This window comes from Eschrichtius robustus, chromosome 12 (assembly GCF_028021215.1).
Source record: "Eschrichtius robustus isolate mEscRob2 chromosome 12, mEscRob2.pri, whole genome shotgun sequence".
NCBI lineage: Eukaryota > Metazoa > Chordata > Mammalia > Artiodactyla > Eschrichtiidae > Eschrichtius > Eschrichtius robustus.
In genome coordinates, this window is record NC_090835.1 from 82,952,363 (window position 1) to 82,978,095 (window position 25,733).

At 39.7% G+C, this 25,733-nt stretch overlaps 1 protein-coding gene across 1 annotated transcript in view; it reads right to left on the minus strand.

Annotated features, from left to right (window-relative positions):
* Positions 1 to 25,733, minus strand: part of PKHD1 (PKHD1 ciliary IPT domain containing fibrocystin/polyductin) — a 432,444-nt gene that overhangs the window by 342,457 nt on the left and 64,254 nt on the right. The window contains exons 30-36 of the mRNA XM_068558204.1: positions 25,183 to 25,318; positions 22,173 to 22,368; positions 21,397 to 21,464; positions 18,137 to 19,729; positions 16,134 to 16,277; positions 10,159 to 10,378; positions 108 to 258 (exon numbers count right to left, since the gene is read on the minus strand). Coding sequence (XP_068414305.1) covers positions 108 to 258; positions 10,159 to 10,378; positions 16,134 to 16,277; positions 18,137 to 19,729; positions 21,397 to 21,464; positions 22,173 to 22,368; positions 25,183 to 25,318 — 2,508 coding nt within the window. The remainder of the gene's footprint in view (positions 1 to 107; positions 259 to 10,158; positions 10,379 to 16,133; positions 16,278 to 18,136; positions 19,730 to 21,396; positions 21,465 to 22,172; positions 22,369 to 25,182; positions 25,319 to 25,733) is intronic.

The following is a 25,733-nucleotide window of genomic DNA, read 5'->3' on the forward strand; positions in this document are numbered from 1 at the left end:
TATTATATATCGCTGCCATTTGGGCTAAATTGTTTTTTTAATGTACACAATATTACAAATTTAATTTGAGCTGTTTGAATCAGTCTGTAAAAAAGATTTGATTATACCTGAGTGTTCTGGCCCCAGCTTTTCTGTATCTCAGTAATCTTGGCGGTAATTGGCTGATTAGGCGTCTCACACTCCATCTTTGCCTCAGTTTCCATGGTAATGGTACAGGAGCTATTATAGATGAGAACTTCATCTCTTTCCACTTTAGGGCTGAAACGAGAGGGGAGGTTAAATGGGGTGTCATCAATCTTAATGAAATGCAATTATTTTTACTCTTATTAATCATTGCAAGCCATTAGCTTGTGGCAACTACAGGCCACCATTTGTCAAATTTTGCAAATTTCTGTAATTTTGTTTCCATTCTTTTATTGTTTATTTGTTTTCCCTTTATCTGCACACCCTGCAATGAAAATGCACATGGTAAATATCTTTCACTGAGGCCTTTCTCTTTTCCAGTTCTATCAGGAACATTAGCAAAAGCTTCTCCAAACCCAACCAAAGAAGCAATGCACAGATAATACTTCCAGTTCCAAAAATGGAAGCAAATGTTGGGAAAAAAATTTTTTTTTCTTTTCCCCTTCCCTCTTCCTGTTCTTACACTCAGTGATGGGGGAGTGAATTCCCTGAATCCCCCCAGGGCAGATGGAGAAATTGGAAAACCCACACGACTGGCTAACTGGTCCCTAATTCCAACTGTGAAAAAATGAGCTCATTTAGGCTTTCAATTCCCTCTCCCCAGCTGATGGCAATGAGGCTCTGTTGCTAGCAGTGGAACATTAACTTAGTAAATTAATTAAACTTACTTAACCGCCCAGACTAAGGAGATTCGATATATGTGCCAGTTATACTACCAGCCACTTGCTTTAAAAGTCCTCTTGCTTTAAGGAGAGAAACCAGACTGGATTTAAAATGAAAAACTGCAGTGTAGCATTACTGAATGTCTAAAAATATGTGGTCCAGAGGAGAGGAGAGCATGGAGTTTGCAGGGTATGGCCCCCAACAGGTGTGATATTTACTCAAGAATAATCCTGGCTTTAGGCATTATTGCAACTAGCTCCAAGATTATTAGTTATAATAATGCATGATGTTTTACACTTTTTAACAGTTTCATATGTATGATCTCATTTCAGCCGGTAAATTAGGTAGAGGCATAAAAAATGTAACTGAAGGAGATCTGGGGATTTGCATAAAGTCAAACACAAAAATAAGGCAACTCCGAGATGAGAATCCAAGGGGTCCCATCTCCTAGAGCAGTACTCCCAAGTTTTGAGATGCTGATGGGACATCACCACGAAGTTGGCATATCCCACGGGAAGACAAGGATTGGTGATGAAAAGGGCAAAAGGTCACTGCTTGAGAAACTATAACTTATGTCCAACTAGAATATCTTTTTTCAAATCAATGTCAAAATGGTTTCTCCCACACTTTGCTAGAAATAATGAGCAGAATAACTATCACATCTACTTCATCTCATCTTCATGCTAAAACATTCCCAGCTCCATATCCACCCAAGACATGACTTCCATACTCACTGTCTTCTAGACCTACTGTAGATTGTCAATATGTTAATATTGTGCAGCCCAGTTTGGCTGACCATTGAGGCTGTGGTCTCCCTTTATCGAAGCCCTCCCCACCATGGCACCTAATACTGTGTTCGTTTTGTAGCCCCTAAGCTTAAATTAAGATGGTGGTGAACTCAAAGTCTCAGAGCCACAATTACCTGAGGATTTCACCATGCTGCATTTGTTCAGCCGATTTTCTGAGAAGCATTATAATGCAGAAGTGAGGCTTGAAAGCCAACCAGCTAGATTCGAATCCCCAAGCAGATATTTACCATCCATCTGACATTGTTGAAGACATGACTCTCTAAGCTTTGTTTTCCACGTTTATAAAATGAAGTTACTAATCATAAAGACCCTCTTTTAAAGAGGTGTTTGGGGGGTGGAGCAAAATGAAGCCTACAAAATGACCTGTCCAGAATCTGGTGCAAGGAAGTGTCCGATAAAGTCAGTTCTTGTTATAGTTTTAGGTGGTAGTGACATAGGTGGTATTTTTGTTGAAATGTCAATGTGGGAATTTACACTCATTGTTGTTACGGGTCGTCTCACTGATGTGGACCCATTGCTCAAATACATTTTGAATCTGAGCCTGTAATGTAGCTACACATCCATTTAGCTGAGCCATCGTCCAGGGGTAGACAAAGCCACAGGATAAACACGGCATTTGCTCCTGGAGTGTCAGTTGCATGCAAAGATTCAGAAAAGCAAAGCAAAGTAATTTAACTTTCAAATTAAAATGTAATATTTAGATAGCTATGGAAATATGATGAAGTAGAATGCAAAATTCACATGGACTTTTCAAATAAAACACCTGACTTCAACTTGGTGCTGTGATAGGGTACCTTGGGCTTTGCAGCTAGAACCTTTCTTTTGCTACTGGGGGGCGGGGGGTAGGAGGGTTGCCAAAATAGTTTAAGAAGCTCTCCGTCACCATTGCCATCATAAATCTCTTGTAAAGCCATCAGAAAGGAAATGAGGTTGGTTTTCCACACCATCTCGTTCCTTGTGAATCGGTTCCCAGATTGCTACTCCCATTTCTGAAGGCTCACAAGCCATCTGATTAATAATTCATTCTGGAATTTTGTCAGGGATAATGTAAACTTAGTTGTCTGCCTTTCCAGAATTCCCTTTTTTTGCTTCTTAGGCAAGGGAAAGAATATTTGCCTGTCACCGCTCTCTGTTCTGTGCTCCCCTCTCATGTTCATTTCCAACTGTGGATCTTCACTCATATGAGCAGGTTTTTTATACTCACTATATGATGATCTAAGATACTGACTTGAACTCAAGGGAAGGAGTGACCTTTACAACCTTTCTTGATCATGGGCTTCCACCTCCTAACAAGACTTCTTCTGCCCTTTCTAGGTTCTTCATCAGCAAAGGTTAGGGTAAAATGAGGTAAGTCACCCTGCCCTCTTTTCATCTGCCTGTAGCAATGCCCACCAGTTCACAGTGGATTGTTCCATTTTGCTAGTGACTCCAGAAACACAGTATATATCACCTGCCATTGGAAGGTCACTCCAGCTGACCGAGTCCTGAAAAAATTAAACAAAGCCTGTTTCTTCAGCAAGTCCTCTAACAGCTGGTCCCCCAGTAGAAGACCCTGCTGATATCTGTCGATGCTGTAACAAGGGTCGCTGTGGCTTTCCAGGCCGTTCCTGGAGGAGACAGTCTGTTCCCTGCATTCGTAGGCACACGACAGAAGAAGCAGATGTCACAGTGGGGTCACTGATCTTCCCAGGAAAGACTAGTGACCATGGTATAGAAGGGTCCACCTCCTTCCCACCTCTGTGATGTCGGGCGTAGGCCTGGCCACCATGGCATCCTTGACTCTGCCTTGCATTGTCCTGTGTTTCCAGGCTGCTTCCCACCCTGTGTGCCCTGCTTCCCAATAAAAGAAGAAAGTGAAAACAAATCATGTTCTTTTTGCTCTGAAAGAGTTAAAATCCTTTTCTGCTGGCTTAGACTTTTTCACAACCTTTAGCTCATATTTCTTTTCTTTTTTGGCCCTGATTATATGACTAGACATTTTTTTCATTAAAAAGCCATCATCAAGATGAGCAGAGACACCAGGATGTCAAAAATGGACTAATATTTGCAAAATTTCAAAGTTTCTTAATAATTACTATGTCATGTTTTCTTCCACAATCATCCTACAAATTAAGGAGCACAGTTGGCCAGATTTAACTATAGACATATATGTACATAGAGAAATACACAGATATAGATGATATGGATGTGCACGCACACACGCATGCACACAAGTATTTATTTTGAGGGAATGTGGTAAGAATATTTGGTCCAAATGGCGGCAGAGAGAGTTCTAGAACCTAAGTTTCCTGAGTCCCAATCTATTGCTCTTTCAGTCGGTCCAATCATATCCAAAAGTAAGCAGATATTCTCCTTGGATGCACTCTCTATGGTAGGCAGTAAAAACACATGCCATCATTCTGTCTCCCTCACTTAGCCTGAAATTGCTTCCTATGTCTCAAATCTCCTGGACCCACACAGCCCGGCCAAGGCTCTGTTACTGATGCCGACAGTACAGCATCATGCTGAGTACACTGTGAGTCAGAAGCCTTGGGTTCCAGCCCTGATACTGCAGGGGCTTGACTGTGTGACTTTAGAAAGATACTTAGTCTGTTCTTAGAATAGAATCCAAACTCCTTACTATAGCCTTTGAGGCCTTAATACCTCCCCGAGCTCTTCTCGAGCCACTTTTCCTCCTTCTTACCCTACTCCTGCCCTTCTGACCTCTGACAGTTCATGAAACTTGATGGGTCCTTTGCACTTGCTGCCCCCACTGCCTGACTCTCCATAATGACACTTGTCCTTAGCTCAGCTTAAAAGGCACTTCTTCAGAGAAACCTCCTCTGAGCCAATCCAGTGATCCCACACCTGGGCATATATCTAGAGAAAACTATAATTCAAAAAGATACATGCACTCCAGGGGGGGTGGGGGTGGTGGTGGGATGAATTGGGAGATTGGGATTGACATATATACACTAATATGTATAAAATGAATAACTAATAAGAACCTGCTGTATAAAAATATAAGTAAAATAAAATTCAAAAAAAATGTAAAAAAATATAAAAATAAATAAATGAGTATCTTTCCCTTGGGGGAAAAAAAAAAAGATACATGCACTCCAATGTTCATTGCAGCACTATTTACAATAGCCAAGACATGGAAGCAACCTAAATGTCCATTGACAGATGAATGGATAAAGAAGATGTGAGATATATATACACACACACACACACACACACACACACACACACACACACACACACAGTGGAATATTACCCAACCATAAAAAAGAATGAAATAATGCCATTTGTAGCAACATAGATGGACCTAGAGATTATCATACTAAGTGAAGTAAGCCCGATAGAGAAAGACAAATATCATTTGATATCACTACCTACTGTGTAGCACAGGGAACTATACTCAGTATCTTGTAATAATCTAAAAGGGAAAAGAATCTGAAAAAGAACATATATATATATATATATATATATATATATAATATATTTGTATAACTGAATCACTTTGCTGTACACCTGAAACTAATACAACATTGTAAATCAACTATACTGCAATTTAAAAAATAATAGTAACAAAAAATGAAATAAAAAAATTTTTAAAAAGCAGGCTCCATTGTTTTTTATCACTTTATAGCCCTTATCATAACATGTGATCATCTTGTTTATTGTCTGGCCTCCTCCTCTACTCTTAAGGACAAGGACTTTGCATCTCATTCACCATTGAGTCACCAGCTCCTGGTATAGTACCTGGAACATAATAAACACTTGATAACTACTGGATGGATGGATGGATGGATGGATGGATGGATGGATGGATGGATGGACAAACTGGGCATATATTTGCCACAGATACAAATGTCTGTCTTTGCCAAATGACATCAAATCCATAGTGGTAGTGGCTGGCAGGGGGGTAAACCATTCAATGGAAATGGGTTCTTTGCAAAGATCCTGGAAAGTAGTTCTCTGGGTTCACAAGCACAATCTTAGGAGGAACCAAGGTAAGCCATTTAGCACATGATATTCCTAGCACCCCTTGTATAATTTATATTGTGTTTTCTGGTTATTAAATTAGTACATGTTCACTGAAAAAATTACATAAAAACTCAATGAAGAAAACAAATATGATCAGTCCTCCAGCCCCCTAGGGTTAGGCACTATCAGCATTTTAGAATACATCCTTCCGGTGTTTTTCCCATCACCTGTTGTGCGACACACGTACATGTAGTACAAACACCATCAGGATTTCATTGATGCACTATTTTGTGACCTGTACCTTTCACTCCTCAGTATATTGTAAGCATTTCCTTCTTTGGTTAAATATTCTACACCATGGTTTTTCAAGGTTCTTAGTATATTATCACTTGGATTCATTCTTTATTACTAAACGCTTACTTCATTTCAACTGTTTTTGTTAATATACCTAAAGCTTTGAAGACTATAGTTCTTCATAAATGTTACATATTTCCAACTGCTTTCTTAAAATCCTGGAAGTAAAATTGCTGGATCAAAGTATGAAGAATTAATAAATGAAAAAGATATGAAGAAAACAATAGCAAAGATCAATAAAACTAAAAGCTGCTTCTTTGAGAAGATAAACAAAATTGATAAACCATTAGCCAGACGCATCAAGAAAAAAAAGGAGAAGACTCAAATCAATAGAATTAGAAATGAAAAAGGAGAAGTAACAACTAACACCGCAGAAATACAAAGGATCATGAGAGATTACTACAAGCAACTCTATGCCAATAAAATGGACAACCTGGAAGAAATGGACAAATTCTTAGAAAGGCACAACCTTCGGAGACTGAACCAGGAAGAAATAGAAAATATAAACGGACCAATCACAAGCACTGAAATTAAGACTATGATTAAAAAATCTTCCAACAAACAAAAGCCCAGGACCAGATGGCTTCACAGGAGAATTCTATCAAACATTTAGAGAAGAGCTAACATCCATCCTTCTCAAAATCTTCCAAAATATAGCAGAGGGAGGAACACCACCAAACTCATTCAACGAGGCCACCATCACCCTGATACCAAAACCAGACAAAGATGTCACAAAGAAAGAAAACTACAGGCCAATATCACTGATGAACATAGATGCAAAAATCCTCAACAAAATACCAGCAAACAGAATACCACAGCACATTAAAAGGATCATACACCATGATCAAGTAGGGTTTATCCCAGGGATGCAAGGATTCTTCAATATACGCAAACCAATCAATGTGATAAACCATATTAACAAATTGAAGGAGAAAAACTATATGATCATCTCAATAGATGCAGAAAAACTTTTGACAAAATTCAACACACATTTATGATAAAAACCCTCTAGAAAGTAGGTATAGAGGGAACTTACCTCAACATAATAAAGACCACATATGACAAACACACAGCCAACATCAATCTCAATGGTGAAAAACTGAAATCATTTCCACTAAGATCAGGAACAAGACTAGGTTGTCCACTCTCACCACTATTATTCAACATAGTTTTGGAAGTTTTAGCCACAGCAATCAGAGACGAAAAAGAAATAGAAGGAATCCAAATCAGAAAAGAAGAAGTAAAACTGTCACCGTTTGCAGATGACATGATACTATACATAGAGAATCCTAAAGATGCTACCAGAAAACTACTAGAGCTAATCAATGAATTTGGTAAAGTAGCAGGATACAAAATTAACGCACAGAAATCTCTTGCATTCCTATACACCAATGATGAAAAATCTGAAAGAGAAATTAAGGAAACACTCCCATTTACCATTGCAACAAAAAGAATAAAATACCTAGGAATAAACCTACTTAAGGAGACAAAAGACCTGTATGCAGAAAACTATAAGACACTGATGAAAGAAAGTAAAGATGATAAAAACAGATGGAGAGATATACCATGTTCTTGGATTGGAAGAATCAACATTGTGAAAATGACTATACTTCGCAAGCAATCTACAGATTCAATGTAATCCCTATCAAACTACAATGGCATTTTTCACAGAACTAGAGCAAAAAATTGCACAATTTGTATGGAATGGCCAAAGCAATCTTGAGAAAGAAAAACAGAGCTGGAGGAATCAGTCTCCCTGACCAGACCATACCACAAAGCTACAGTAATCAAGACAATATGGTACTGGCACAAAAACAGAAATATAGATCAATGGAACAGGATAGAAAGCCCAGAGATAAACCCATGCACCTATGGTCACCTTATCTTTGATAAAGGAGGCAAGAATATACAATGCAGAAAAGACAGCCCCTTCAGTAAGTGGTGCTGGGAAAACTGGACGGCTACATGTAAAAGAATGAAATTAGAACACTCCCTAACACACTACACAAATATAAACTCAAAATGGATTAAAGACCTAAATGTAAGGTCAGACACTATAAAACTCTTAGACGAAAACATAGGCAGAACACTCTATGACATAAATCACAGCAAGATCCTTTTTGACCCACCTCCTAGAGAAATGGAAATAAAAACAAAAATAAACAAATAGGACCTAATGAAACTTAAAAGCTTTTGCACAGCAAAGAAAACCATAAACAAGACAAAAAGACAACCCTCAGAATGGGAGAAAATATGTACCAACGAAGCAACTGACAAAGGATTAATCTCCAAAATATACAAGCAGCTCATGCAGCTCAATATCAAAAAAACAAACAACCCAAACAAAAAATGGGCAGGAGACCTAAATAGACATTTCTCCAAAGAAGATATAAAGATTGCCAACAAACACATGAAAGGATGCTCAACATCACTAATGATTAGAGAAATGCAAATCAAAACTACAATGAGATATCACCTCACACCAGTCAGAATGGCCATCATCAAAAAATCCACAAACAAGAAATGCTGGAGAGGGTGTGGAGAAAAGAGAATCCTCTTGCACTGTTGGTGCGGATGTAAATTGATACAGCCACTATGGAGAACAGTATGGAGGTTCCTTAAAAAACTAAAAATAGAACTACCAAATGACCCAGCAATCCCACTACTGGGCATACACCCTGAGAAAACCATAATTCAAATAGAGTCCTGTACCACAATGTTCATTGAAGCACTATTTACAATAGCTAGGACATGGAAGCAACCTAAATGCCCATTGATAGATGAATGGATAAAGAAGATGTGGCACATGTATACAATGGAGTATTACTCAGCCATAAAAAGAAACAAAATTGAGTTATTTGTAGTGAGGTGAATGGACCTAGAGTCTGTCATACAGAGCAAAGTAAGTCAGAAAGAGAAACCAAATACCGTATGTTAACACATATATATGGAATCTAAAAAAAAAAAAAAAAAAAGGTTCTGAAGAACCTAGGGGCAGGACAGGAATAAAGACGCAGATGTGGAGAATGGACTTGAGGACACAGGGAGGGGGAAGGGTAAGCTGGGACAAAGTGAGAGAGTGGCATGGACTTATATATACTACCAAATGTAAAATAGATAGCTAGTGGGAAGCAGCCGCATAGCACAGGGAGATCAGCTCGGTGCTTTGTGACCACCTAGAGTGGTGGGATAGGGAGGGTGGGAGGAGATGCAAGAGGGAGGAGATATGGGGATATATGTATATGTATAGCTGATTCATTTTGTTATAAAGCAGAAACTAACACACCATTGTAAAGCAATTATACTCCAATAAAGATGTTTAAAAGTAAATAAATAAACAAACAAACAAACACAGGCTGCCTTAGGACATCAGAAATTCCGACTGCCATGGAAAGGGCTGGTTCTCGCTTTTCCTCTGGGTAGTTGGTCTTGTTTAGTTTTATTTTTTAATGGGGAAAGAGGCCTTCATTAAATAATCGGATGTAACCACTCTATCTAGATAAGAAATAAAGAAGGACGCAGGGCCACATTCAGCATTGAAATATCACACTTCACAGAAAGAGAGCTGCTTGCAGAAATGAAGGTCATCTAGAGCAACCGACAGGGCCACACTTTTTTTAAAATGTGTTTAGAAAAGGGGATTTTTACCTGGAAAGTTGTGGTATTTATTTGTTTGTTTTTTAAGTTCAAAAACTTATAAGCTTATGGCTTCTAAATCCTAGATCTACAGTCCTTCAGCCCATGCATCCCCCTTTCTTCTGAATAAACATTGTACAATCTGCTGGATTTCTCTATGACTTTTTCTCATACTTGTGAATCTGTTTGGAAAGAAAAGAAAAAGGAAACGGGAAAAGAGCCTTCTGTTTTTCATAATGTCTAGTCTTTTTCCCCCATTGGCATTCACCAGATGTTGCTTTGGATCGGAAGATAAATATTAAAATCTAAGCAAGAACAAAGCAGGCTGTTTACTGGGCAGATTTTTCAGATGTTCTCTTGAACACTTGAAAAGACAGGAGACTCTTTGATATGCAGACTGGCTGGAATCCACAATGGAACAGTCCCTCCAACAAGAGGGTTGGCCCCAGGGCCGTGTCCACACAGCCTGCAGTTCCTGAGAATTCCATTAATCCACTGGCTGTGCATTCGTGGGGAAGGTCAGGGAGGGAGAGGACTGGGTTACCTGATGAAGAGGCCTGAGAAAGACAGAAAGACGAACTCTGTCCAACGATCTTGTGCACAGATGCATCGGGAACTCTCTTCACAGGTGTAGAAATAAGGCCATGATTCGGGCAGGCTCTCTGTCCCCACAGCGACAGTCAAATCACACTGCACGTAGCTGCAGCCAGAGGTCTCACAGTTCTCCTCCTCAGGCCTCAGGCCACACAGGAAAGCCAAGGACACTGCATGAAATGGTCAACGTTGGGTTAGGTAATAACCACAGAAAGAACTAAAGGCCTTACTTTGTTACATCAACCAAGCCCACGTGTTTTCCCTTGACCAATAGGAAAATAAACTTATTCATTTACTCTTCTTAAAAGTGTATTATGTATACATAATTCATACAGAAGATACAAATCATGTTTTTGTAAAATATGAATCATCTAGTCAGAAAACTCATGTGAATGTACCATAAATTCAGCCAACATAAGCCAACACCGTCAAGATGCTCTCCAGTCTATGTGCTCCTGGCCAAGTCTACCCACTTCCTCCTCATTCTCAGAAACAAACACTTGCATTTTTTAAATAGTTTTCTCACATGGGTTTGCATCCTAAACAGGAGATTGTTGAATTTTACTTCTTTTTGAACTTTAGAAAATAGACTACATGGCATAATATCCTTAGACCTGCTTTCTTCACTCGATATTATGTTTCCAAGATTTAGCCCTATTATTGCATGTAACTGTTGTTCAAACATTTTCACTGCTGTTCAACACTGCATTCTGTGAAAGTACTACAATATATTTACCTATTCTGTCACCAGTGGACTTTTGGGTAATTCCCAGGTTTTGCTACTACAAACATGTATGGAATTTTCTCTAGGGTGTATGCCTCTAAGAAAATTGTCTACTCATAGGGTAGGTGCAAGTTCAACCTTACAAGACAGTGCCATGTTGTTTCCAAAGTGGTTGTGTCATTTCACGTTCCTACCACCTATATTTATGACTTCCCAGTAACCCACATAATTGTCAGCACTTGGGATTATCAGACTCTTAATTTTGGCCAGTCCAGTGAGTATACAACAGCATCTCATTGTGGCCTTAATTTGAATTTTCTTCATTACTTTTTAGGTTGAGCAAGTTTTTATATGTTTAGTAATAACATATTTTCCCTTCTATGAAATTCCCATTTCTGTCATTTGCCTTTTTTTCTATTGGAATGCTTGTCTTTTCCTTATTGATTTGTGAGTTTTATATTCTGGGTACTAATCCTACAGAGGTTATATGCTTACTAATACCTTCTCCAGATTTGTGGCTAGACTTTTCATTCTCTTTATGGGATCTCTTGATTAACAGAAGTTCTTGATTCTCATAGAGTTATGACTATTAACATTTCATAAAGAAGAATAGCAATGATTTGAAGCCCTCTGACCCTGAGAACATTTCTTTCCAGGTCATGAGACACGATGTAAAAAGCATCACCAAGCCAGACTGGCAATAACCTTTAACAGGAGGATGAACAAATCTCTACATGAGATGGTTTGGGAGCATCTCTGCCTGAAAACCTTAATAAAATAGAAAAGAAAAATTTTCTCTAGCCTTCTACCTCTGCAGCTAGCTTGTTCATGCAGGTACGTAACACATGTTATCAAGGGCTATGAGCTTGAAGCTAAGAGGCCTGCCTACATCACAGGGCTGCATGCAGCAAGGGATAAGACAAGTACATGAGAGGGTTTGCCGTTATTCAATCACACCCAAATAGTATTATTATTGCTGGTATATTCCAAAGCACCCAACACATAGTAGGTTCTGTGACTATGTTCCCAAAGAATTACAGCAATTAAAATGTCTGGAAAGTAAGAGTCTTGTATGGATAGAGGAAACATGAGAACTTTCCAGTTAGTAAGCCCTGGGGCAAATAAAAACAGGCTTAACACCTATAAAATAATGAACTCATTATGGGTGATTAGGTGGATGCAAATTGATAAGGTGGATTATGAAAAGTGCCCAGCGTTGGGGATCAGAATCCATGGATTTTACTCAAGGTTCTGCCACAAAATAGCTGTGCGACCTTAATCACTTTAGCTTTTCATGCCTCATGGAAAAGTCAAAGTTTCCATGAAGAAGTCATGTGGTATAACTCAAGATATAAATGCAGGAAACCAAAAGATCAGAGATCTTGCTGATTTAAAACAAATACAGAGTATTAGACTGACAAGATGCTTTAGCAACCTATCATATGAAAAAAGAAAATTCTTCTTTTGTTAGAAGTACAATTTGGGGGAAAAGTAAAGATGAATGACCCCAAAAGCAGCAACAGGACTTTTTAGAGCTCTACATTTCTTAACTTTTATTGAAGTATAGCTGATTTACAATATTATGTTAGTTTCAGGTGTACAGCATAGTGATTGCATATTTTTACAGGTTATACTCAAGAAGCTCAGAAGAGAAATACCAAAATGTTTACTTGCTGTAAAGTTTCTGATACAGCAGGTCCCAAGGATTCGCACTGCTAACAAACTCCCAGGTGCTGCTACGGTTGCTGCTCCAGTAATAATATTTTTTTCAGTAATTCTCAATAATAATATCATTGAGAAGCACTGTGTTAGAAGGACTGAAATTATTCAGCTTTCCCAAGGGCTGCCAGCTGATTAAGGTTGAACAAAGTGGAGTGGGGAGCGTTAGCTAGGTAAAAGGATAGATTTCTCTGAGAAAGGCAACTGTGAAACACTTGTAAGGGCCGCTGCTGTGAAAGTGCCCGCTAAAAAATCTTTTACAATATAACAGATTCTTAACTAAATTGGTTCTGTGCAATCCTATCTGAAAGTAGGGGAATTATTTAGTAGTTTTTAATAATTTATGAGACACACCCCTTTGACAATTTGATGTACACTGTAGACCTACTTTCTACAAAAAAAAAAAAATACACAGTCATATTCTCAAAATGTCTTATCCAATTTCAGGGATACATAGTATCCCCAACTCCCATCCTGGATCTTAAGTAAGAAACCAGTGGAGTGACAAAGGATTAATCACCAAAATACACAAGCAGCTCATGCAGCTCAATATCAAAAAAACAAACAACCCAATCCAAAAATGGGCAGAAGACCTAAATAGACATTTCTCCAAAGAAGATATACAGATTGCCAACAAACACATGAAAGGATGCTCAACATCACTAATCATTAGGGAAATGCAAATCAAAACCACAATGAGGTATCACCTCACACCGGTCAGAGTGGCCATCATTAAAAAATCTACAAACAATAAATGCTGGAGAGGGTACGGAGAAAAGGGAACCCTCTTGCACTGTTGGTGGGAATGTAAATTGATACAGCCACTATGGAGAACAGTATGGAGGTTCCTTAAAAAATTAAAAATAGAACTACCATATGAGCCAGCAATCCCACTACTGGGCATATACCCTGAAAAGAACCATAATTCAAAAAGAGTCATGTACCACAATGTTCATTGCAGCACTATTTACAATAGGCAGGACATGGAAGCAACCTAAATGCCCATTGATAGATGAATGGATAAAGAAGATGTGGTACATGTATACAATGGAGTACTACTCAGCCATAAAAAGAAACAAAATTGAGTTATTTGTAGTGAGGTGGATGGATCTAGAGTCTGTCATACAGAGTGAAGTAAGTCAGAAAGAGAAAAACAAATACCATATGCTAACACATATATATGGAATCTAAAAAAAAAAAATGGTTCTGACAAACCTAGAGCCAGGACAGGAATAAAGACGCAGACATAGAGAATGGACTTGAGGACACGGGGAGGGGGAAGTATACGCTGGGACAAAGTGAGAGAGTGACATGGACATATATACACTGCCAAATGTAAAACAGATAGCTAGTGGGAAGCAGCTGCATAGCACAGGGAGATCAGCTCGGTGCTTTGTGACCACCTAGAGGGTTGGGATAGGGAGAGTGGGAGGGAGACGCAAGAGGGAGGGGATATGGGGTATGTGTATACATATGGCTGATTCACTTTGTTGTGCAGCGGAAGCTAACACAACATTGTAGTGCAATTATACTCCAATAACGATGTTAAAAAAAAAAAAAAAGAAACCAGTGGAGTTGGATTCCACCAGTTCCTCTCCATCTTTATAGACACTGTACTTAAAAGTCTTTTAAAAGACTTTTTTTAATTTGAATTTTATTTCATTTATTTTTTTATACAGCAGGTTCTTATTAGTTATCTATTTTATACATATTAGTGTATATATGTCAGTCCCAATCTCCCAATTCTTTTTTAATGAAAGAGGAAAATAAATTATCCATTTCCCTAAATGAGCGGCCCTTGCACAATCAATGAGTGTTTGCTGACACCTAGTGACAATGGTAAAAGTTACAGCGCCTCACTCATGTTTTCCTCTTCTAAAAATCAAGGAATTTTGAGAATTCTTTTTCTAAATTTAATCAGATCTTTTAAAATATAATAATTTATTTTATTCCTCTCCTATGGGCTATAAAACTCCCAATAACACAATTTACCTGACCCTGAAACTTCATTGGTTTTTAGTTTGTACTTCTGGTTGAAACTAGATGTCTTGAAATAATAGCAAAGAGTTGATTAATTTAAATAGTATATGTGAAAGCCCCCCACCCCCTCCAAAAAAACTGTAGCAGTATTTGTTAAATATTAGGACCTAGAAATGGGGAGTCGGTTTTATGTTTCCACCATATCCCAATTCCCGTATTTATTCTTTCATCAAGCAATAATTTTGCACGTCCCCTAAGCCAGGACAGTTCTATGCACAGGAGTTAGAACAGAGAAAGAAACAGACAAATTAACTTCAATTTTCTACCATATCCTAAATTTCCTATTGTGGAATCTTAAGTAGAATAGATTTCTCGTCTGTGATGTTCTGCTCATATACATGATGGTAATAGGACACTCAATTTCTAGTATTTTAAGCAAGGATTCTTTCTCCTCTCCCCTCCTTTCCTCCTCCTCTCCTTCCTCCCAATCCCCACCACCACCACAACTCCTCCTCCTCCTTCTGGTCTAAGACAATCCAATGTAAACTGCCATCACAATAGTATTATCCATCATGGAATTTTTGTCCAAGCTCAGAAGTGATGCTTTTATCACTGTAAATCTTTCACCAACATTCAAGTTGCAGACACAGAAATTAGGAATATAACTTAAAGCATTTTACAGAAAACATGAGTACAAATGATTTTTAAATGCACAGGTATAAGATCTATGATTATGCAAACCAAATAACCACCTGGCTTAGCTGCCCCTGTAGTGATAATAGTAATTTCATCCCTGAGACTTTTTTTTCTGAAGCTCAGTGGGTAATAAGCATGTGTTGTGAGCCCCATCATAGAAATATCAAAACTTTGCACCTTTCATTCTAAACCCTCCACCCCACACAGACATGGCTTCCCGTGCCACAATTTACGTGATGGCTACAAAGCTTAAAGCAGTGAGAGATCGTGGTGTTTTACTGAGTAAGGGCTCAGGTAGTTATCTGGACTTTACAGAATAAAAGGATAATGTTAATGTTGGCCTTTTTTTTCTATAATAAGATTCAAGACCTGAGCACACTAATATGCAAGACCTCTCCAGCAGAATGGTCTAATCCCTTCACTAGGACCTCCAGAAGGCAGACATTTTCAGCAGCCCCACCTCAGAACAAGACAAGATTGTTTTCTCCACGATGCCTAGGCTGTCACTGAAACTAGTATTCACCACTCAGAACTACTTTCTTCATCTTCATATGACGGCCGTCAAGAACATAGGTGATAAATGTTTTGTTGTCATTAATATGACAAAAGCTATTATGACTCATCTTAACAGGTGGTCCCCAATTCTAACTACCATTTTAGATGGGGATCAGCGAATTTTTTTTCCCCAGGAACACATAGAAAAATTTAGCGTCAATACAGCATTAATTATCCAAAAAATGGAGTTAACCGAAGTATGTCCTTTTCATATACACTGTTTAAAAAACGAATATGGCATTTTTCCTGACCATCCAGGGGCAGAACCAAGCAGCTGAAGGCAGACACTGTCGCGTTAGCCAGGACCTGGCAGGGAGCACCACACACGGCAGCTGAGATGTTCTCGGGAGAAAATCCTGCTCCAAACACATGCACAAGCCTTCCACCCAGGCAGCCTTTAAAGACAAAATGACGAGTTCACCATCACAGAGGCAAATCTTTCTTGACTCAGAATTCAAACCCATGCTTTCCTGCTCCCCTTCGTTCTTTCTATGCCCTCCTGAGTCCACACACTGGCCTTAGATTCCCTGTTTTCTCAGTTTCTTCTCACTAAGCTCTGGCCTCCAAAGTGTGGAGCCCTTATTCTGTCAAACCCCAATAATTCAACAACCTATAAAACGTGTAAAAATTCTTATGTAGAAAAATAATGTGTATTTATAGTTCTTAAACTTTTTATACAGAAGAGTATAAAGTGAAAGAAAAACTTCCCCTAACTACTTATCTCACTCCGCAGAAGTAGCCATGTATAGAATTTCTTGTGAATTCTTCTTGAATTTTCTAAGCATATAGGTTTTTTTATACAAAGGGATCATTCTATACATAATATTCTACAACTTTTTTTAAAAATTAGAAGTGTAGCATAAACATTTTTCCCAGTCTATATACACAGATCTAGCTCATCATTTTAATAGCCACTTAGAATTCCATCATATGATTATGCCATAATTTATTGAGCAGTCTTCCTATTGATTGATAGTTCCATAATTTCTCCTCTTTTGCTGCAAGTAAGGATGGTGCAATGAACTATATACACTTATATGAGTAAAACTGGTGCAACTTCTTAGAAGTGGAATTGCTAGGTCAAAGGAAAAGTAAATTTTTAATTTTGACGAATACTGCCAAATTTCTTTCCAAAATAATGTTGCCCCAGTTTATACTCCTACCTGCTGTGTAGGAAGAGTACCTGTCTGATGGGTAAAATCATGTCAGTTCTTAACAGACAGCATGTTTTGCTTCAGTCTGAAAATCAATAAAGGAAAATGTCAGCTGAAGTCTCAGCTGTGCAGAGATCTGTAGTCCACACTGAGATAGAGGTCTAGTTTCTCCTGCCTTCAAGGTCAAATCTAGGTGGTACTTACACAGCTACCTGACAAACTTTTTGCTTGGGTGCATTCTTACCCCTCCTCTCTCAACATAAAAGTCATGGATTCTGAGAGAGTTGAAAGGGGAAGAAGGGAGCATCCAGCCCCAGACCCTTTATCAAATAAGAAAGCTGAGGCTTAAAAAAGTTACCCAGCTAAGATAGTGACAGACTCAGGACCAAACCCCAATCCCCATAGCATCCCGCCCAGCTGAGGCCAGACATATTTGTTCCAAGAAATGGCTTGGTTCATACTTCATCAGTCTAAGATCCTGCTCCCATAATTACTTCTAAACTTTCTGCATCACAATCGCATTTGAGCTCTCTCAAGTGTAGTAAGACATCAAGGGGACAGAAACCCAAACCATCATTGGAAGAAAAGCCAAGGCAAATACCAATACATCTAAAAGGAGAAAAAGTTCAACCAATGCAATCGTACTGTGCAATTGGCTTATTATTGGTGGAGTATGAATTTGTCTGTGAAATAGCACAAAATGATAAAAATTAATCATATTTAATAAGTTTAAAACAATTCAAATTGGCAGATAGGTTTAAAAATAAATGAAGGCATTTATGCTCTACTTAAATGACCAAATTATGAGCTCTTAACAAATGGTATTACTTAATTTAAAGCACAAATTAAAGCGGGTTAATGTATCAAATTAAAATACAATCAAACACTTAGAGAATATGCACAATCTCCTCGACAAAAAACAAAGCCTCATAAATGGAGCATGACAACGTTTTAGGAGGAAGCTGGGACCGTAAGAGGAAAACCAGCTTCTCTCTCCTGTCATTGAGACTGATGTTGATTTCCTGCCTCACAGAGTAGGGACAGGAGCTACTGATCCACTTATATAAAGAAAGCTCTTCTGCCTCATCTGCCTGACTTACCGAAGTTCTCGGTCACTGCTGTAATGGTCACTCTGGATGTGAACACCAGGATAGATGAGGCCCACCCTCTCAGGCGGTCATAACCTCTGACTTGGTACTCCCCGGCAGGAAGGGATGGGACCACACATTGGAGAAGGGTACGGTTGCCAGAGACACCCACACAGGGGAACATCCCGATAAAAATGTCAACGTTCGCAGCTCCTGAGATCCCGGCCACCAAAAACGTTAAGACGTCATCAGTCTGAGAAACTGAGAGCAATTCGGGGGTGAAGGCATCGCTGTAACCAATGACGCCCACCTGGTAAGATAGTCCATCTACCTCTATGTCCAGGGCAACGGAGCCATTCCCTGCAGGAACAGAGCACTGGATGAGCTCAGAGCTGAGGTTCACAGTCAGGCAGGCCTGCTGGCCAACGTAGACTAACGTGGAGTTCCGTCCCCTCAGGGCTGCACCCTCCAAGGTCAAGAGGCTTCCACCATGGAGGCTGAAATTCTTGGGGAAATAATGAAACACTTGAGGCAAAATGTGGAAGTGTCTGTAAACGTAACCAGAGCAAGCATACCCATATCTTGTATGAAAAACCGATAGGTAGTGGGGTCCTGGGGCCAAGTCACTGATCCAGCATGCCACGTGGCTTGTATTAAAGAAAGTCACAGTGCAAGGAAGGCGATCATCCACAAACACCATTGGTTCATCAGCCGCAGTACCTAACCTCTGACCCCTAATCAGCACTGTGGTCAGAGACCCACTGATGGTTGTGGTCCAGGCGTCCACGACAGGAGTTGTCTCTTCACACAAGAAAAGAGTGCAATTCCCCTGACAGGCGCTGGGCAGCCCATTAACCAGGACAGTGACATTCAGGGTGAAGGAAGTGCCAGGCAAGGGGTTACCCGCCGGGGTAATCCGACAGAGGACCATCTGGTCCCCCAAACTCAAAATCACACAAGTGAAAGGACCTGAAATGTCAACCTGAACTGACCTCCTGCTGGAGTTGAGAGCTGAGCCCCTCACCGTGAGTACTGTCCCTCCACAAGTGGACCCGAGTGTTGGGGAAATGGCTGTTATCTGAGGCAACACCACAAATTGCTGGGGCACCGCGGACATGTCAGCAAACCCCATCTGCCTCTGACGTACTTGGAGAGGATAGATGCCCGCCTCCAAACTGTGAAGAGGAAAAGTGCACCCAGACAGGCTTGTGTTGCTACTGGGAGACTGGGTCTCAACATCACAGCTCAAGTTCCCCAGAAGGACCTCTGAGTTGGAGAGATTCTGCCCTTCCACGTAGAGCCTCAGGCTGTGATTTCTGATTTCTCCTCGCGTGGCTGTGACCACCGGGGTTGCTGCCATTTCATATGTGAAGGTGAAGCCCTTCCCCAGCAGGCTTGGCAAAGGTTGGTGGGGGAAGGGCTGGCTGCCAGCCCAGACTTCCACAGGGGCTGGGGCACCAGGCGGCAGGGGGGCTGGCGGGGTCTCACACCAGATGTTCATCTCCGTTGAGTTCACAATGTCACAGGACCGATTGCCCACGAGCACCCAAACCAAAGCTGGGTCCCTGCTGAACCCTCTTCCTGAGATGCTGAGGATGGTTCCACCTAAAGCACAAATATTTAGAACAAAACTGAAAAGCTGATATTTCAGAACTAGGAACTCACAGCCCCTGTGTGAGTGCCAGCAAGACTAAGTAAAAGGTGGGGTAAGTGTTAGGGAAAGTATTTCACGTCACCCATCAGTGTTGATGTGTGATCATTTTGGCAGGGGTCAGATGGGCTAAATTTCACATGATAGTAAAACAATATAAATTGTCCTATAAGAGGAATGTTTATAATATTTAAGACAAAATTTCCAAGTATGTTTATAGATCCTAGAAACCACCACCTCCATCAACTTGGACACTAATGAAAAATCAAATTTCTTGAAGTGCTCTTGTCATCTGCTATATTATCTAACATGTCAGTCTATATGATTCTACAAATTATTATGTAGAAAGAGGATATGAATATTTCATATACATATGTATACAACACATACATAATGAAAAATCAAATTCTTTAGTCTTCTTGTCATCTGTTGTATTATCTGCCTTAATATTCCATATTATTCTCTATGTTATGTAGTATATATGTATATTGTTCTATATATATTAAACTTACTAATGAAAAATCTAATTTGTTGAAGTCTTCTACTTCTATATTATTCTATGTAATATTCCAGTATTCCATATATTATGTAGTCATGTGTGTGTGTGTATATGACATATCAAGAACCACCGAAACATTGAAACATGCTTGTAATTTTGCTGCTGTATTCATAGACATTGTTTCACTTTCTAGTTGAGGCACAATCAAATCCTATCTTCAGGACAGGGATGGGGGCAATGTACCCCTTATCATTACCAAATCAGTGGTATAGCCAAGCAGCTTTAAAAAGGATTATACTATGTTCAAGAAGGATAATGTACCTACTATATAGCACAGGGAACTCTACTCAATACTCTGCAATGGCCTATATGGGAAAAGAATCTAAAAAATAGTGGATATATGTATGTGTATAACTGATTCACTTTGATATACACCTGAAACTAACACAACATTGTAAATCAACTATATCCAATAAAAATTTTTTAAAAAAGGATAATAATGTGTTATTTTATCCACTATCACAATGATTATCACAGGCAAATATATAGCTTTCAGTTTTTTCTGAAAATGAGCAGTTTTCTAGATTTCTCTATTTGTCCTGTCCTGACATCTCCCATATTGGCATTTGTGTTTCTGACTCTGTCTCGTCCTTCAGTTACATCCCTAGAGCAAGCAAAGACATCAAAGACTCATCCCTCTTGTCCTTGCATATGCAGTATCAAAAAGGCTAACTCAGGAAGCTCTTCTCTTGTTTTCTACTGTTGTTTTTTTAATCAAAATATAGTTTATCTACAATATTGTGTTCATTTCTGATGTACAGCAAAGTGGTTCGGTGATATGTACTCGAGATGTGTCACTTTTTAGATGTTTCAGCCTCCTTCCATTAGGAAAAAAGAAAACCAGGCACATCTCCTTTTCGTAAAAATTCTTTAATTTCCTGAACTCACTGGGCTAAGGGATCCTGAGTTTGCACACCTTCCAAAGTACATCACTCAGTTCCCAGGGCAGAGGAAAGCACCCCTCCCTGCAGCCCCTTCTCTGGTCTCACCAGGAACAAACTCTGAATATCCAGGGAGTAGACTTGCTGAATAAATAATACCAGTCAGGTCAAAGCCACTCACCCAGAAGGGACCCACAGCAAGGCTGGATGCTGAAGACTTCTGTGATGTACTGGATGTGAAGATCCACACTATAGAAAATGGGGAGATGGTCATGAAATAACTGAGAGTCAGAAAAAAAGAGAAAAGAAGGCACGAGACAGCCGAGATGTATGTATTGGGGGGAGAAGAAGAAAGAAACGGGGCTGTGATGGAGAGCGCAGGTGAGGGGCACTGTCCACCAGAGAAGGAAGGAAACGTGAAGAAGAGAAGCTATGTGGGATATTTTCCTGCTCCAATACCAAGTGGGCACATCAGCCTCATAGCGTTTAGCTACTTTCTGGAATGAAGCAAGGGAACTTCTGGAGAAATACTGGGCAGAGGGACTTCAGGGTAAAGAGGACTGAGCATGGCTTGTGCAGTAATTGAAGCCATTTATTCAAAGCCCAAGACACCGTTATTATTAAAGGTCTTAGTGAAATCACAGTCTCTTATTAAGCACAGACTCTTCCTCTTCACATAGAGATGCCCATCCCATCCCATCCCGACCCAACTGAGAGACATGACATCTTAGTTCCAGAAAGTTCTCCTTTCCCCAGCTAGTAAGCCAAAAACTGGTCTTGAGAGTGAACTGTCCTGTAGGGTCTCCAAGATTTGTTCAAATTTTAGGGTTCTCATATGTTTATCCCTTAACTTCAGAAGAAGAAGAAAAACTAAAGACCTAACTCAAAACTAGAATTCCTCAACTGAATCGCTAGACCATCAACAGACTTAAAATGAATGGCAAGGGTCCACCTCACCCTTGTGCGTGAATGTGGACCCCATTGATGGAGACTGAGATTCCGTGGAGCCCAGCAGGCAGCGGGGGCAGCACCACCTCCAGGCCCTGAGCTGCCTGCACTCGGACCCGAGCTCTGGTGTCCCCAATGTGGACTTGGGCATCCAAATCCGTGTGGTTCATTGGCAGCGCCATTCCAATGGAAAGGGTCTCACCTCCTGTGTTGAAAAGAATCCATTAGCTCCTGTGAAGTGGATTTGTGGTCTTAACCGTTTATTCAATTCTAAGATTATCTTTCGAGATTAAACACGTGGTTAGCCCTGTGCATAATACTCTGATTAAGAGTTTTAATGCTGGGAATTCCCTGGCGGTCCAGTGGTTAGGACTTGGTGCTTTCACTGCTGGAACCAGGTTTGATCGTTGGTCAGGGAACTAAGATCCTGCAAACCATGCACCGTGGCCAAAACAAATAAAAATAACTTGAAAAAGCTTTTAATGCCAACCTAATTTTTATCATGAAACTTACAACTCTTTTAATAGAGCTACAGCCTATAACTTCAAGGGCATAGAAAGAAAAATTGTCAGGACAATTGTACACAAGAGGCATTAATTCATCTCCATGCAAAGGCAAATCAAGTAGTTATGATGGTCTTCATAACTAGAAAATAACACCCCATGTCCTTTTTTTAGCCTCTACTTTTCTGAAGGTAAAAGTCTAAAGCTCTGTCTTGATTATGCACCGAGCCCTGTAGCAATGCTATATATGAGCGCAGTCATTCGCAGTTACAGAGCCCTTTCACCCACATTATCCCATTTGACCCTCACACTGTCCTGATAACATATGCAGGGCAGTTAGCAGGACTGGCATTTTGCTTTTGAGGAAACTAAGGCTCAGTAGCCCAGGTCTCAGAGCTGATTAATGGAAATGTGAGGGCCTGAGCCCAGTCTTGTATCTCAATACCTTTTTAGTTTATTAGCAACTCTGCTAAAATGCCATGTATACTACGGACACTTCATTTTATGTCACATATTTATTGAGTATCAAGAGGAACAGATATGGCTATCAGATGTTAAATGAAGTTTTGCAGGGTATGTAAAGCAGATAGGCTCTAAAAGGTTATAGAAAATCTGCTTATTGAGGCTATATTTAAAACAATTAGGCTATATTTAAAACAATTATAGAAAATCTGCTTATTGAGGCTATATTTAAAACAATTAGGTGCGTAAGAATTTGAATTTAGCATTGGCGGACTTTTCAGCTAATGCATCCCAGCCTGCTGTGAGGAAGGAAACCACATGGGGCCAATGTAGAGAGGCCATCTTTGGCCCATTTATACAACACCCAGTATCTGGCAGAATGATGGTGCTCACTTCAATAAAGCATTTATTGAGTGCTTACTCTGTGTTAGTTCCTGGGCTAGGTACTTTTACCTATTGATACTTTATCTCCATTTTTCCCAATAACCTTGAAAGACTTATTCCTACCTAACAGTTGGAGAAACTAAAGATAAAGGAAGTTAAGTATTGTACCCAAGGAGTGATTGAGTTGGAATTCATTCAGATCGGGCACTGACGGCAAAAACCACACTAATGGTCCCTCACATCAAACCCTTCCTCCTCCTTCCCTGCCCCTCTTCTTTTTTCTTTGATTTCATCTTGGCTCTATTGTCATCATCAGCATCAGCATCTCCTGGATGGAGATATGTAGCCCTCCAACTTTCAAAAGAAACTTTCCCAATAGGGCACCACTCACTGTTGGTTTTATAACAAGTTCTTCTTTATTCTCCCTGTAGAAAGATCTCATTGCAAGTGTAAATCCTGCAAATAATGCATCATGTTGTATATATCAATAACATGAACTCCTTGGGCTCTTGGTCAATTGTCAAGCTAATCTGAGATGCCTTTGAGGCACTGATGCAATGTATTTATTCTTTTCATTATAGGTGGGAAATTTTATTAAAAGCCAAAATCACTGAAATCTGAATAGAACACGGAGCTCCCTCCTCCCTTTTCTACTTAGTTGGGAAGAATCTATACCACTAAGGAATTTTACACACTTTGGTCGCCTCAGGCAGCAAATTCTTCTTCTGCACTATCTGAGCTGAATAATATTGAGAAGCTAAAGGACACCTCCCTTTATGTACTCTTGAGCAATGGAAAATGAAAATAGTACCAGAAAACTTGAGTCCAGGCTGTTTCTTTAGGAAATTTGATGGTCTTGTATAATAAACCCTTAGACATGTCTGCCATAAACTCTGTCAACTGGCATCCAATTAACCAGAACACAGTGCTACCTGCTACTTTTCCAAATCTATATGTTATGACATGATAATAAATTGTCAAAATTCCATCCTGTCATATCATCTGAATCATCAAAGAAAGATTAAATCATTTCATGTAGGGATGCTAAAGAATCCACTCTTTATATATATGTCTCTCAAGGAACAAGTTAATCAGAATATACTATTTTCTAATCATATCAAATAACTGCTATAAAAGGACCTGCTGCCCCAAATGCTATTTTACAATAAACTGTAAGTGGCTGCGTGCTTGGAATCTGCAACCAGACTGCCTGAGTTCAAATCCCCACTCTGGTACTTACTACCAGGTTGTTACTACCAGGTAACATCTTAGACAAGTTAACTTATTCTCTCTGTTCCTTAGTTTCCTAATCTGTAAACTGAGGCTAATAATTCTATAAGTTAATGACAAAGATTAATGTCTACTATATGTCTGTGCTATTATTATTGGCACATAGTAGGTACACAATACATATTTACTGAATTTTTAACTTCGAATTCCCATGTCATTTTCAGGATAGAAATGGTCCCAATTTTACAGAGAGAAAAATAGATAATAAGGAGATTTATTCAATGATGGCTAAGAGGAGAAAATCAGTCTCCAGGTTTTCAGAAAAATAACTTCCATCCAAAATATAATACTATCTTCAATAAAGTTAATAGGCCATTGTTTGCCTTTTTATACAATCAGTGCTCTAAGCTGAAAAGATCCTGCAGGATCAGGTATTTTACCTGCTATGTTGCTTCTGTTTCTGCTGAGAGACACGATTACTGGATTTAAAGAGGAGACGTAAGTAAATGCCATGGGAAGAACCACAGAATGGTCCCCTCTGATCACAGTCACATTCACTGTAGGTCCATCTTCCCCCTGAAAAATTAATTTTTAAAATCAAAACTCTGGGAACTCCCCTGGTGGTCCAGTGGTAAAGAATCCACCTTCCAATGCAGGGGACACGGGCTCGATCCCTGGTCGGGGAACTAAGATCCCACATGCCACGGCACAACTAAGCCCCCGTGCCACAACTATTGAGCTCTCGCACCTCAACGAGAGAGCCCATGTGCTGCAAACTACAGAGCCCACTCGCCCTGGAGCCCTTGCGCCACAACTAAAGAGAGAAAACCCACATGCCACAACTAGAGAGAAGCCCGGGCGCCGCAACAAAGAGACCACACGCCATAACAAAAGATCCCACATGCCTCAATGAAGATCCCATGTGCCACGACTAAGACCCGACACAGCCAAAAAAATAAGGAAAATAAATAAATAAATATTTTTTAAAAAA